The sequence below is a fragment of the Gymnogyps californianus genome, chromosome 13 (assembly GCF_018139145.2).
Source record: "Gymnogyps californianus isolate 813 chromosome 13, ASM1813914v2, whole genome shotgun sequence".
Lineage (NCBI taxonomy): Eukaryota > Metazoa > Chordata > Aves > Accipitriformes > Cathartidae > Gymnogyps > Gymnogyps californianus.
The window spans coordinates 19,659,640-19,673,735 of NC_059483.1; the positions used below are offsets into that span (position 1 = coordinate 19,659,640).

Genomic DNA, 14,096 nt, shown 5'->3' on the forward strand with positions numbered 1-14,096 from the left:
ACGTAGGTACAAGTTGTAGCTTTCTTCTAGGACAAGCTAAGTGTCAATTGCAAGAGTAGCGCTCAAGCGAGTATGTTACGACGTTTGCAACGTTTCAGGGTTTGTTTTGCACTATTAGGCACTTCTGTTAAAGCACATCATTAACTTGAAGCACCTGGAGTCCATCTTCAAAGTTGGATTGATGGAAAATCTGTAATGCCATCACCTGGATAAGTACAGACAGCTAGCAAAAAATTTTGTAACAGTTCTGAAACACTCAACACAAGAATGCATGGCACATCAGCCAAATAACCTCCTGTCATCATAATTTCCCAAGGTGATACTGGTTTCACTGTGAAGATGCTTTCATCTGTGCGTCATCTTTATTTTTATAAACTTTACGTCATCTTCCAATTTAACCTCAGCAAAGAAAGGCCACATAAGAAGGCTGGCAACTTGCAGTGCTGCAGATTCAGCTGCAAGAGCAAAATATGGATTCCACTGTCCTGCATCTGTCAGCCAACCATCCTCAAGGCTATGCTACACTGTCGTGTAAAACGGCATTACATACTTACCTTCCAAAGGAGAACAAAGAGCTATGAGCTTCATTAGTCAATGTTGCTAGTGAATTAACGTGATACTGAAAATAAAGTGTGCTTTATGTACTAAGGGTCAGTACTAAGGAAAAGAGAAACAGAACAACTTCTAAAAATGCCTTTCAAGGCTCTCCCACTTGTCACTGTTGAATTAAAACACTTTTCTCTCCAAGGATACTCCACTGTGGGACTGCACAGCATGAATCCAGGTAAGGCTTTTTGGCACAGGGTACATCCTGAGAGGGATCAAGAAACATTTTTCTTCCTTACCTGCTAAATATAAGGTGTCTATCAAAGCAGCCACCATCCACCCCTCCGTACTTCGGAAAGGCTGCCCTGCGGGTCAGCCGTGAGGTAAAGTTAGTTGGCGCTTGGCGCCTCTGTTTTGGCTCAGGACACTGGTGGGGAGTAAAGAGAGAGAAAGGGGGACAGGTGGCAACAGGGTTCTTGCAGCGGGCATGCTGCTCCCTAAGGTACTCTGTGATTATACTGTCCAGCGTGGGTGGGGAAGGAAGGTGTCTGTCCAGCTGCTTTTTGATAGCTGGGCTCTGGCTGTAGGCGCCATGGTCCGATTTTTGTCGCAACACTCTGATTTTTCTGCCGTTGCAGGGAGATGGCCTCTCCCTGACAAAGCTAATCCTGCCAATCAGAGGAGAGTTGCTGGCATAAGAAGGGCCTGGAAGGGCAAGTGGACCTTGGGACGCAGACGGCCTTGCCTGAGCATGGACAGAGGTGGCAGTGGAACCTACAGAAGTGTGGCTACTCAAACGGGCTGAGATGCCGTTAGCTATGCGAGGAGTGCGAGGCAGGGTCACAGGAGAGGCAGCTGCCGCAACAGGGGTGAAGGCAGATGAATGAGATGCTGCAGTCATGGGTAGGTCAGCCTCTTTAGTAAGGACAGATGCAGTTTCTCCTAGGCCCTTCGAGATGAGATGGTTCCGAATCAGGAGCAGCAGCTCCTTCTCAGGAAATGTGATCCTTGACTGGGCCACCACATCTGCTTTCTGCAACCGAGCCAGAGAGACATCTGTGCCAATCAGCAATGGCTTCCCCGAGACACGCTCTATCAGCTCAGCAGCATATTTGCAGAACTTCACATGCTCGCTGCGCTTGTCCTGAAGTACCGGCTCTTTCATCAGCTGCTGAATTTGACAGCTGCTGAAGAGGGGGAGCTTGCTGATAATCTGCCGGACAGTACTGCTGCGTGAGAGCCCCACCAAGGCTTTGCAGGCTAATGCTCGGATCTGATCCGCGTCTGTGATCGGCATCTTTATAGACAGCAATGACAGCAGCACTTTGATGCCATTGTTGGACTGTACCACATTCCACATCTTAGCTAATGTGTGCTCACTGCTCTTGGGGGCCTGAGGAAGCTTTCGCCGAGGAGTTCCAGAGATGAATTTGCCAATACTGGAGATCCGATTATCTGGGCCACATACACAATTGATGATGATCTGAAGGGCTGATTTCTGAATCTCAGCATCATGGATGAAAAATTCACCCTCAGCAACTCCAAGGATGATACTAATACCTAGTGAAGGAAAGAAGTAAGTTTCTTTAGTACTCTAAAATGTATCTTACACAGTTCATCAGACAAGTAAGGGAGACTTCAACAAATTTGAGGAAAATAGGTAATTCTCTTCATTCTGGGAATTTCTGAAGTTCTGCTAACTAGCGTAAGACGTTTTCTTCTACCTCCCTGGCAAAATGTTTTCCTACACTGATGCTCCTCCACTTCATCATCGGTAAGTAGGGAGTCAAACAACCTTTCAGGGAAGGTGATCAGGCATGGCACAGGAATGCAAAATCTGAGATACCTGCACAGAGAAAGATGCACAGGGATGCCTCTGATTCTTACTGCAGAAAGCAACTCTCTTGTACAAACACTAACAAAGTGGAAACAGAGAGGAAGGAAGGGGACCGTGTTATGAAGGGAAAAAAATAAATCATATCACAGCTTCCAAAAGGAGTCAGGCAAAAATGAAACTTTGGGTTTGGTTTTTTCCCCCGCAGACAAAGTTCCTGTTAGGTTTGCATCTGCTTCAGAAGACCAAAACCCTCACTCAAGAAAGAACTGGTGTTTTGTCTAGAGAAAGGTTTTGTGCAAAAGAAATTGTGTTTTGCCTATATCTAGTACTCTGCCCGCCTTTTATTTTTCTTTTCTTAAAAAAAGTCAGGCCCCAGTTAATGCATAAGCCTTAGATCTGATCCAGGCACATCTCATTCATTTGCATACTGAATCAGCAGGTAGCCAGTCAGAGCATAACTCAAAAAGCAATAATTGTTCCTCTCCCATATTCTCAAATACCATATCCCCAGGAGACCTAAATTTCTGGGAAGTTGAGGGAACTTAATAGTCCCATTACGAAAGTAGATTTGCCTCCATCTGTATTTAATGAGCTCTTGAAAACAAGTGCAAGTCAAAGACCATGCCTTCAAATTTGTAATCCAACCACAGTGCTCATCATGACACAATTTTAACCACAGTCTACTCTCCCATTTGTTTGCATCCTTGACAGTAACTCTAAATACATGAATTATTTTAACCCTTGTCTCACTGTAGGTGAGAAACAGCCAGCTAAAAACCATGTAGCAGAAGACAATTGGTAAGTGTGTAAGTCATCAGGACCATATTCAGCTTACCCACAGTGGAAACTGTAGATCCAGCTTCATCTAACACATCCACAGGTTCTGCCAGCTGCAACTGGATTTTGGGAACCACAGTCAGGATAGCTAGTACATCCAAAGCATATCGTACTGTGTCATTCCTGGAAGACAACAACAGAAGAACTTCTTAGAGGTGTACATACAGAGTTGTTTCAATAACATAAAATAGTATTCAATCTACTCTACTCCAACAAATAGGAGTAAATCAGTCACATCTGATGTATCTGATGGTGCCTTTTGACTTTAGAATATTCCATTCTTAAAGGGCTGGTCTCCACAGAAGGCAGTGCTCACATGCACACCATTGCCTGCAGTCTGTCAACAGTTATCCCACACTGCCCACAGGCTCCTAAAAGCACTGTAATTTTTTATTTATAAAAATAAGAATGTTAAGACTTATCCACAAAAGCATTCTAAATTAAGCTTCTAAATCTAATCTAACTCTACATCTTAGTTGGGGAACACTGCTGTTTAAAATACTCTGTCACTGGTCAACTAGGCAGGAAGTTTTTCTGAAGTGAAGGGAAACTGTTTAGCAGTAAAACAGACAATTGTGATAGGGAAAAAGGCATCAACTTAGGCACCAGTTTAAGAGAGACACAGGTGTGTGGAAGATGAAAGGGGCTGTTAAGCAAGAGGTGGAAGAGCAGAATAATGCAAGAAAAGGGGGGAAGGTTTGTAAGCCTGTATGGAAAGGTAGGAGTTAACGCAGGTAGCAATTAGGAAACAGCTGCAGAGAGAGAACAGGAGAACAGAAACTACCCAGGAGAGTGCAACCTGAGAGAGAGAGGGAGGCAGGGGATTGCAGAAGCAAAACAGATTTCAAAGGCTTTCAAGTTAAATTAGGCAAGGAGCTCCTGCAGGCAGCAGAAATAAGAAGGAGGGAGTCCTGGTGACAAGAATACCGCTGATGACAACTAGTTATAGCAGACAGTGACTCACCAGTGAACATATCTCTAGAGAGGACTACAGCTTCACTCTGGGGAGCAGATCGTCATTAGGATAAACAGAGGCTGGAACTTTGCACCCATCCTCCTTTTGAACTGGGCACAGGATCCCAATGGTATTCTATCAGAGCCTGGTGGCAGTTCCCTTTCGTTTGTAACAGTAAGGATGCTGCAGATTTTTTTGGGGTAGGGAGGCGGGGGGAAGAGGTGCCACAGAAAGATAACAGAATATCATGGTGCCCCCACAGCTTGTCTGCAGCCAAGACAAGGGAGAAACTTAGAAGTGGCACCATAAGGTGAGCCCCTCTACCAACATGTTGAGTTTAACAGCTGGTGGTGTATCATCTAGGGACATGAACCTGAGCAATACACAGTAACAATCTTCAGTCTTCTTCCTCTCTCAAATGCCGGCTTGTTGCATATTCACACAACTCCTCTGCACAGTTATATCTGCTCAGTAAACTTCAAATAGCAACAAATCAACAAAGTGATACAGTGTCCTCTCTTGAGTCAGCTAAACTTAGTACATCCAAACAGATATTCCACCTCTTTCCAGGATTAAGATATGTCTTGATTTCAGCCTCTACTTTGAAGGTTTTCTAGCCTTTCTCTAACAAAAAGGTAAACAAGTTTTGAGACAGACAGAAAGTGGCACAGAACTGTGATTAAGCTCTACTATGATGCTGATTTCTCAGAAATCAAAGGCCTGAGGCATTTTAGCCCTTCAGAAATCTCATGACATCCCTCTCTCTACCTCAAAATTTCAGTCCTGCTTTCCACAGCGTTAACTTTCATAAGCACTGTGTACCCACAGCACAGGCCCTAACAGCACTAACCAGTATGTGCCTGTTTTAAATGCTATCAGAGAAAGTCTAGAAGTGTAACGTCCTGCCCAAGAGTCACAACCTACTGCACTAAAATACAGTACTACAGCAAACAGCTCACCTTGCATAGTATGTCTTCCAGTTGCATGCTATTGAAATGAGCTGAAGCATGAGTTGGACGCAAGACAATTTGAGAAAAACCTCTGCTGGCTCCCAGTAGAGCTGTGCTGGACCATACTCAATCAGGAACTCCATCATCTCTACAATCTGCTCATGAGTATACGAACAGGCCTGCAGGGAAGTGAGTTGGAAGCATTAGAAAGAGGTCACAAGGGTTACAAACTTGCACATCAAGTCCCCCACTGCTGCGATTTAACCGAAAACTGCATCCACAAAGAGTAGACTACCACTGTCTACTTTCTGGTTTATTCCCCAATTATAGAAGAATACAGCAATTGTCACTATAATATACAATAATAAGCTTAAGAATAATATCCTTTAAGTTTCTTTGCAGTCCTAGAAGGCTTAGGCCAATTTAAGAAGAAGAAAAATTACATTAAATTAAAATTCTACTCTGCTTTTAAGCTACTAATCTAGTAGTTACTAGACCATCATTCAAAATAAATTTCTGCTAAAATATTAAAAAAGGCTGCAAAAAATATTCAATTACAGTTTCTAAGTTTTGACTACAAAACATACTAAAGAAAAAAAGGAAATTCCTAACAAGCTTGCCTTTCAATAATTTTTTAAAATTACACAAGAAGGCAACAGCTTATACACATTTCTTTAGTTACTGAAAATAAGTGATTTTTGCAGAAGCAAAAACACCCTTATGTTTTCTTATTTCAGCTCTTCTAGAAAACCATCATAAATTAAACCAGAAACCACAGGTGAATGTGCTCCCTCAAAACAAGCAGCCATAAAATTTAGTTTAAAAAAAAAAAAAAAAAAATATCACTTTGCAGGGAGAAAGTAGGAAAAAAAAAAAAATCATGGCCAACACAAGAATCTCCCGGGTCATTCCTAAAAACTATTGTGTCCAAAAGACACATTTCAGTTGTCATTATCAAATCAAACTTATTTCCAAGTTTTTCAACATTATGCACTTTTCTATACATACAGATTTTGTCCTTTCAGAGATCAAAAGCATATAAAAACCCACGAGTATCAAAAATAACCTGCCTTTAACTTAAGTTTTTGAGAGATGGAAAGGGAGCCACAGCAGATGAGCAGGAACCTTAATCAAATGTAGTTCAGATGAACCTCAAAGGCTCTTCTGTATTTTTCTATTGCAGTGTCATTCCACAAGGCAGGAAAAAAGTACAAATAAAAAAAATCCCTATCCCTATAAATTGCACACTGCCTAGTTATTCCACTGGCTTCAAAGGACACCTACATATTCCTGCAGCTTGGATTCGCTTGGAAAATGCAACGACCATGTTAAAAGCTTGCAACATGCTACTCACCTTGTAGGGGGGCTGCGGATGGACGAGAATGCCACCTTCAGTGCGCTGGAGTGACTGCTTCACCTGTTCAAGTTTGATAGCAAGGTGAGCCTCAAAGTATCTACGCAAGGCCATGCAGGTGTGTTTCCCAGTCTGGCGACTGGCAAAGATCTCATCATCACTCAAGAGGGCTCCTTGGTCTTCCAGGTTTAAGATCTCAAGAGTGCTTATCTTCAGAAAGAGGTTGGGTGGTGGGGAAAAAAAGAAAAAGTTTCATCAGCTCACTCTTCAGGAAAAAAAAGTACCTAAAATTCTCAGCTGCACTTGTACTTAAACAAGCTTACTTCACAAGACATACAAGCACTCCGTCTGAGAGCTGACAAAAGCTGTCTGAACAGAAAAGGCTATCTGCATGGATAAACAGTAAGTCTAAAAAGAACCATTCCCCCTCCTTCACTATGTATGAAGAAAGAAATCCAGAAGTTACATCGAAGTAGATCTGGAGGCAGTGTTGGGCCTAATACTATTAGGCCTTATATTACACAACACAAAGTGTGCTTACACGCTGCAGTGCTGATGTCCCTGAGTTAGATACAACCCAAGCTATTAGGACTGCACAGCAATACCATGCGGACGTACCAGCTTTTGTGTATAAACAGTATAATTTGTGCTCATAAGGCACTGTGCTTACCACAGCACACACACAGTTGTACCTCTCCTGAACAAGACTGGATTTATCTGCATTGAAAAGGGTGCAAGCCAATACCGCACATGTATGTGGAATGGTGAGAAACATTTGAACTACCACTAAGCCACCACTGTTTGAGTAAGTACTGCTTAACCCAGGAGTTGCACCAAAAAGCTCTCAAAGGGTAGCAAGTCTCTGGACAACAATGACAATAATAATAATAATAAAAATAATAAAGATAAAGGGATCCACGTGTACATTGCTTAGAAAACTCACCCCACCTCTCCACCTCTTGGGAACTGAGGAGGAAGAAAGAACAAGCAAAGCCAAAGAACAGAACTCTCCACAGTTGCACTGTAAAGGGTGCAAAACCTGACACTAAAACCCTGTTCACCACATAAAACTACAAGCCTTACCAGGTTAACCAGACGTCGAAGGCCATCATGCCTGTCAAAGAGCTCCAGGACAGCACGGAAGGAGAAGCAAATGGAGAAGAACATGGTAGCATGGCAGCAGCCCGAGGCATGGGAGCACTCCATTAGCCATAAGGTGTAGTTTACTACATCTGAAAGCACATTATGGGGGTGCATGCACACCTGGAAAGCAAAAGAACATTCTTGAGAAGGACTTCAAACAGACTGCCGAAGAGAATTTGTCCAAGGAGAATGAGGGTTCTTTGAGGGGCAAACAGAGGACAAATATCAGTTACTCCCAGCTTGACTCTGGACATCTGAGACGTGAAATAAAAAGTCCCATTTCCAGACCTGTTAGACTAATAAAGGATATGATGTGGCAATGTAGGACTAGCAATTGATCCATTCTCAGACCTAAACACAATAAATACAGCAGTCTCAGTGTAGTATAATTTCAGAGAGTGCTCCTCCATACCACACTTCAAGCTATCCAAAGAATGCTTCGCTAGAGGCAGAGAAGGAAGAGAAGTTTCCATGAAGAAACAAAAATTCTTCACAGTGTAACAGTATCATACGCTATGTTGAAGTTCTAGCAAACTCTGGTAGCACTGAGGTCTAGGGGAACTGCAAGGATCACCAAATGCAAATCTAAAGCTTGACTTTCTCTGGAAATAGACAACTGAGCTGGTCTTTTTCTTTTCTCACACCCTGTCTCCGAGACGTGCAGACCATGTGCTCAGAACTGCACTTTTGCATACGTTTGTTAGCTTCTAACGATGAGGAACTTGGAACCCTCTGCCAGGGTCAGCGCCAAGAGGAACAGCACAGAGAGCTGAAGCACTGGCACCAGCTGCTATATGCCAAGTTAGCAGATTTTTTCATCTCTTCTCTGCTGGTGTTGGACATACTCAGAGAATACAGTGCTACCAGCTCCAGCCTTGCTTCCACCCCAAGAACTGAGCCTTGGCATGGACTAAGTGACAAGGGACTGCCCCTTGAAACTGGCTTCCTCTGAAATCCAAAGACAAGAGAGGAACGTACCACAGAAGCCGGCTCTACCTGGTATCTGTAGATATTGGGGATAACATCTAGCAGATGAGACAATGTCACCACAAAACAGCTGCATGGTTTTATGACATGGCCTGAGGATGTCAAGCAGAAGGAATCCTCATGCAGCACCCCACCAGGCTTCTGGTTTTCCTTTTCAACAACCATGCAAGCAGCAAGTGGAATCAGGGAAAAAAAAGAAGGAAAAAAGGGAGCGTAGAGAGTTCCCTCATGACAAAGTTCAGAGAAACACCAAAGCAGGTCATATGCAGCCAGGGCCAATCTTTCTGACATAATGGGCAAAAAGAAGTGGGGGGAACATTATTCCCATTTCACCTTTCTTGCCCTCATAAGGGAGATGTAACACAGGGCATAGACAGCCCTGATCAACCATGATTACCAAAAGGTTTTTGAACTTGCTCATACAAATGCCTGTAGAACACAAATGCCAGCAGAATCCATACAGATACGGCCGTAAACAACCGCTACCAGCCCAGCCTCTATGTGCTCAGGAGTGTTAAGCATGTTAAATCACAACACACATTCAGACAGCATCAAAAACTAGGAAAGAATAAGCAGAAATGTACAGTTACTAGTTTAATTGCTTCCATTTTCAGCTGGGAAAAAAAAAAAATACTAGACAATGCCAGGGACAGGCCAGGAATCAAAAGCCATCACTCAAAGCTGAGCAGAGTTGGAAGGCTTAAGGCTACAACTTTGCAGTTGCTTTGAATGAATCTTAGAGCAGGATGCTCCCATATGCCAGCACTAATGCTCACAAGCTGAAAGTTCACCTTTTTTTTTTTTTCTTGGCAGGGTAGCAACTTTAGAATAAACTGGATCAGTTCGTAGATCTGGCTCAGCACACACGTGCTGCTGCCAGTACAAAAAATAAAAAAGGAAACAGAATCACTGTTTAAAGTACCTGGGAAACTGAAGCTTAAGGGTGGACTGCCGTATCAACCTGTCTGAAGAGATGCTTGCTGGAGGAACATTACTGAACTGACAGGAGGATTTCTTTTAAGAATTTTTTTCTATGCTAAAATATGAGGTGAGGAACTTTACCTTCATTATCAGCTGTTCTAACATTTATAAGCTCAGGCCACAGAGAACCCTGTCATTTAATTTGATTTTCTGAACAATGCAGACCAGATCTGCATTGGTCTTCTGCTGCACTCTAACACCACCACCGAAGTTGTGCTGCTGTCTGGAATCTGACTGAGGTACTGTGTAACACTGAAGCTATCCACACTGGGACTGTGCATGGAAAAAAAAAAAAAAAAAAAACTATCTCAGGTGCAGGAGTCCATTGGAACAGACAGGAAAGGAAAGACAAATGAGAATGGAGGAGGGTTTTTTTTTGTTGGTTTTTTTTGAGGGAAAGAGGGAATAATAGGATAAAAAGGGTGATGAAAGTATTGAGACAATGCCGACAAGACAGAGGTCTTCAGTTAATTCCCTAGGAACTGAAATCCACATCCTTGAATCAAAACACTCAAATACACCATTATTTATATACTTCCTATTGCCTCTGCACATATCAGAGTCTTCTATAAAAATTTGCTTTTTAGCTTAGGAGATGTTTATTCACTGTTTGAACACAGGTAGAAACACTAAAAACCGATGGGAATCACTGCAGTTACAGTAAAAGAATGCCTCTTACCCTCTCCATGGCATCTTGATTGTAAGACAAATAATACAAGCACATGGAGACCCCTGTTGCTGCCATGGAAGGACGAGGAATCTCCAGCAACTTTTGCACTCCTCCATGAGCAACAAACTCCGTTGCAAACTTGTTGTGCAGCAGCAATGATGCCAAATGCTAAGGAAGGATAAAAGCAGATTAGACTGGAATTCTTCAAACTGTCATCAATTCCATCCCCCGCACCATAGAAAAACAGACGGCAGAAAAAACAAGCGCTCCGTGCTTTGTCCACCTTATTTCCTCCTCCCATTATATTTAACTGCAGAACGTAGTATTTATCCTAATGACAAAAGTAAAAAAGGCACTATCACTTCGTTTTACACATCTTGCAAAAGAACTACAAGAAAAGCAGAGCAACTCAGAAATTATCCAATAAGCCACCTTAAGTCTTCCTATTCTTTTCGTATTAACTCACTTTCTATTATCACTAAGAAATATTTAAATTTGCATTCACACTTTGTATATGCCATATTGCTGGCAAGAAGAATTTTACAAAACGAAGTTTAAAGGCTATTGTTAAAACAGAAGTCTGCAGCTGCACTGAAGTTTACTACACACTACTTTTCTGTATTACCAACACCTTAAGAAGAAACAGTAAGAACCATTGTAAACCCCACCCCACTCCCAACTGAGGTAACCTACACCTTTTGTAGGAACACTGCTCCTTGGAAATAAATTCTCAGACAAATGACAATGAAACGGAGAAAGATGACACTGGAGGATCAGAGGCAGAGAAGTTACTGTGAAAGAGGGAAAGAACGCACAGAAAAATATAACTTGTGCTGCTGCACTGCAGGTTTGGCTTGAACAAGGTTCTTTTGTGTGGTTTTGTACCTTGGGGAGGTAACCTTAAAGGCTACTCACACAAAACTATTGTATTTCAAACATTAAGCCCAGAGATGTCATGCTGGGGCTTCTGGGAGTAAGACGCTTATGCTTCTTACCCCTCACAAATGTCCCTTGAGATGACAGGCAGCGGAACAACTCAGGAATGCCATCTAAGGGCAGCAGGAACACAAGCATTTGACAGAAAAAGGAATTTCTATCATCTTCAGATAGGCAGATGGCAGGTGAAATTAAGGGCACTTCCTGCATAATTAAGATCTTTTTATCCCCTCCCCCTTTCTTTTTTTTTTTAATTTTAAATACTTGAGAGTTATAAAAACAAAATTGCAATGCATTCAAGCTGAGTGAAAGCCAATTCCAATCCCAGGGAATGCTGCAAGATACACAGGCCTAAAGAAGGTGAGCATTTGCCTTTGACGCGTGCAGCAGACATATATTCAATGCTTTTACAATGTTTATGGTACGTTTTACGCATTATAAAAGTAGTTTACCTTAAGGGCTTCAAAAGTGAGCAGCACATCGTTGGTTCGCTTCAAATCGATGTAGTACATCATCAGCTCCCTTGATCCCAGTTGCATAAAGATGGGTAGTAGCTGAGAAAAATAAAAATGGGAGAGTAGCTGAATGTTTCATGGGAAATAGAAGGTCTGTTTTGGTTTTTACTCTCTCAAACCCCGTTTTCCCCTATTAGCAGATACCTGTTATGAGAGGTCAGTGGTAACCAGCTCCATCCATAGGAAGCAATAAAGGTTAACAGACCTCTTGTAATACATCTGCTGACTGCAGCAAGGTGCATAACAGCTGCCACACGGAAATCTTAAGACTCTCCTTCAAGTGCGGCTATGGCAAGTCCACACAGATACCACCCTGGCGATAGGTTCCACTTTCCATCTGTGCAAAGACAACTACCCAACAACTGAACAGAAAAAACAGGAGAGCAGGGCAACAAACCAAAACCCTTTGCATAATTCTTTGTGTAACACCTTTATAGTATTAATTCCTATTTTTATATCCTATTATTGCTGGCATATGAAGCGATCCAGTCAGCATGCAGGGTATTAGGGGGATAATGGTTTCTTTGGCTCTCACAGAAGCAAGGAACACAAGTGCACACACACATAACGTATATCACAAAGCAAAACTGTGTTGCTTTGTTCTATTTCAAATTAAGTTAAACCACCTAAAAAATGATTAGACAGAGATAAAGGTGGCCTGCAGACCTATGCCAACTTGAGTTTTATGGTTAAAAAAAAAAAAAGGAAAAAGGAAACACACTTTGGTAAATCTGACACTGCCCAACTACTTTGTCCATATAAGTAACAACAGCTCTCAAAAGCATCTGCATAACATGGGCACTACCATTTCTCATTAGAACTACTGCAGAGCTTACACAAACCACTTCATTTAGAATTTCAAGTTCATTATTTCCTCAGACTTTTAACTGTGGGAGTCTATCACATCTCCCAGAGGAAACAGGAAAAACATCTGTATTTCAAACAAAGTGACTTGCCCTGTGTCATGTAAACAATCACCAAATTTAACAGAAACCAGGAATAAAATTCTTAGTGCCATGCTCCAACTACTAGACCACACACCTGCTAGGTTCAGGTTTGAGTATTACCTACCAAGTAACACTCAAACTAATGACTTCATAAATCTGAAAGTCATCAACAACTCAGGAAAGGTTACCGATCTTAATCATATCAGGAAACATCAGAGAGCGATATAACAGTTCTGCAAATTTTTCCCCACAATACCACTCATAGTTTTGTCAGGAGAATTCAAGCACAGAGTGCTTCCTCCCACCTTCACATGCTCACCTCTTGGTACTCCCCTAAGGGAGTCAGGTACTGAAGAATTAGCCTCTGCTCTATGGCGGGAGTCAAAGGGTAAAGTGTATAATTAGTGCCAATCACCCACGGGGACATTTCTGACCAGCTGCTGTTGGACAGTTCAACAAACATCCGCTCTGGTTCTGAAGCGGAGAAGCCCAGCTTTTGCTTGGCCTTCCGGAAGCCGTCTCTTTCATGCTGTTTCCCTGATTTGCTTTTTCTCAGTCCCCCATCATCTAGCTTGGTAGCAGAGTTTACTCTGCTACTGGTCTTGTGACTTGAATCAAGATGAAAGGAGATCTCCATATCACCAGAAACTTCCTCTTGCTCTCCATCTACTGCCATCTCCCCATAATCCATATCCACAGCCTCTTCATCTAGAGGCAGCAGAGGATCTGATGGCACCTTCCGAGGACTGGGACGCTTGTTTTCTTGTTTTGTAGTCATTTCAGTAACCTGTAACTCTCGTAGCCGTCGAAGCACCAAAGCCACCTGTTTCAGAAAAGAAGCATGCATGAGAACACACTTCTTGCTTTGATCATGCAACTCACATCAGCCTTATTTTTTTGTTCTTATCATACAACCAACTCCACAGCATAAAGTGCCAAGTATGCTGTGGTGTACATTTGCCCAGAGAAATAATGATTTCAAAGTGAATAAGAAAACTCCAACCCTTTTTGCTACAGCTACTTTCATTCTAAAATATCAGCACCTAGTCTCCTGAACAAGAAAGAAGTGGCTTGAAAGCCATTAAGAGCAGATGAGCTATATTGGTGCTAATAGAACCACATACCAGCTTGCACTACCCTTCCATCATCTCTGCCTAGCCTAGAATAAAGGCAACATTCCCTTTCAAAGCAGCAGCTTTGATAAATTGCAGTTCCCCAAAACCTAAGGTCACGCTTTTACTTTTAAAGGCCTTATCTGTGCAAGAATTAGAATTCACCTATGCTTCAACACACTGTACACCGTCCTGGGAGACAAATTTGCCTATCCTACCTTCTTCCAAAAGTCATCTCAGTTGCTGATAAACATCATACAGAATCAACACTAAACTGGTGAAAGGTTTAGAATAGAAGTGAATGCAATTTCATATTAAGTTGTCCC

At 42.3% G+C, this 14,096-nt stretch overlaps 1 protein-coding gene across 3 annotated transcripts in view; it reads right to left on the reverse strand.

Moving 5' to 3' along the window:
- The window catches only part of DCAF1 (DDB1 and CUL4 associated factor 1), a 48,696-nt gene that overhangs the window by 25,120 nt on the left and 9,480 nt on the right, over positions 1 to 14,096 (reverse strand). For all 3 annotated transcript variants that reach the window (XM_050904494.1, XM_050904492.1, XM_050904495.1), the window contains exons 6-13: positions 12,978 to 13,481; positions 11,649 to 11,750; positions 10,270 to 10,428; positions 7,563 to 7,742; positions 6,480 to 6,689; positions 5,135 to 5,304; positions 3,219 to 3,343; positions 846 to 2,106 (exon numbers count right to left, since the gene is read on the reverse strand). In XM_050904494.1, the coding sequence (XP_050760451.1) occupies positions 846 to 2,106; positions 3,219 to 3,343; positions 5,135 to 5,304; positions 6,480 to 6,689; positions 7,563 to 7,742; positions 10,270 to 10,428; positions 11,649 to 11,750; positions 12,978 to 13,481 (2,711 nt within the window). The remainder of the gene's footprint in view (positions 1 to 845; positions 2,107 to 3,218; positions 3,344 to 5,134; positions 5,305 to 6,479; positions 6,690 to 7,562; positions 7,743 to 10,269; positions 10,429 to 11,648; positions 11,751 to 12,977; positions 13,482 to 14,096) is intronic.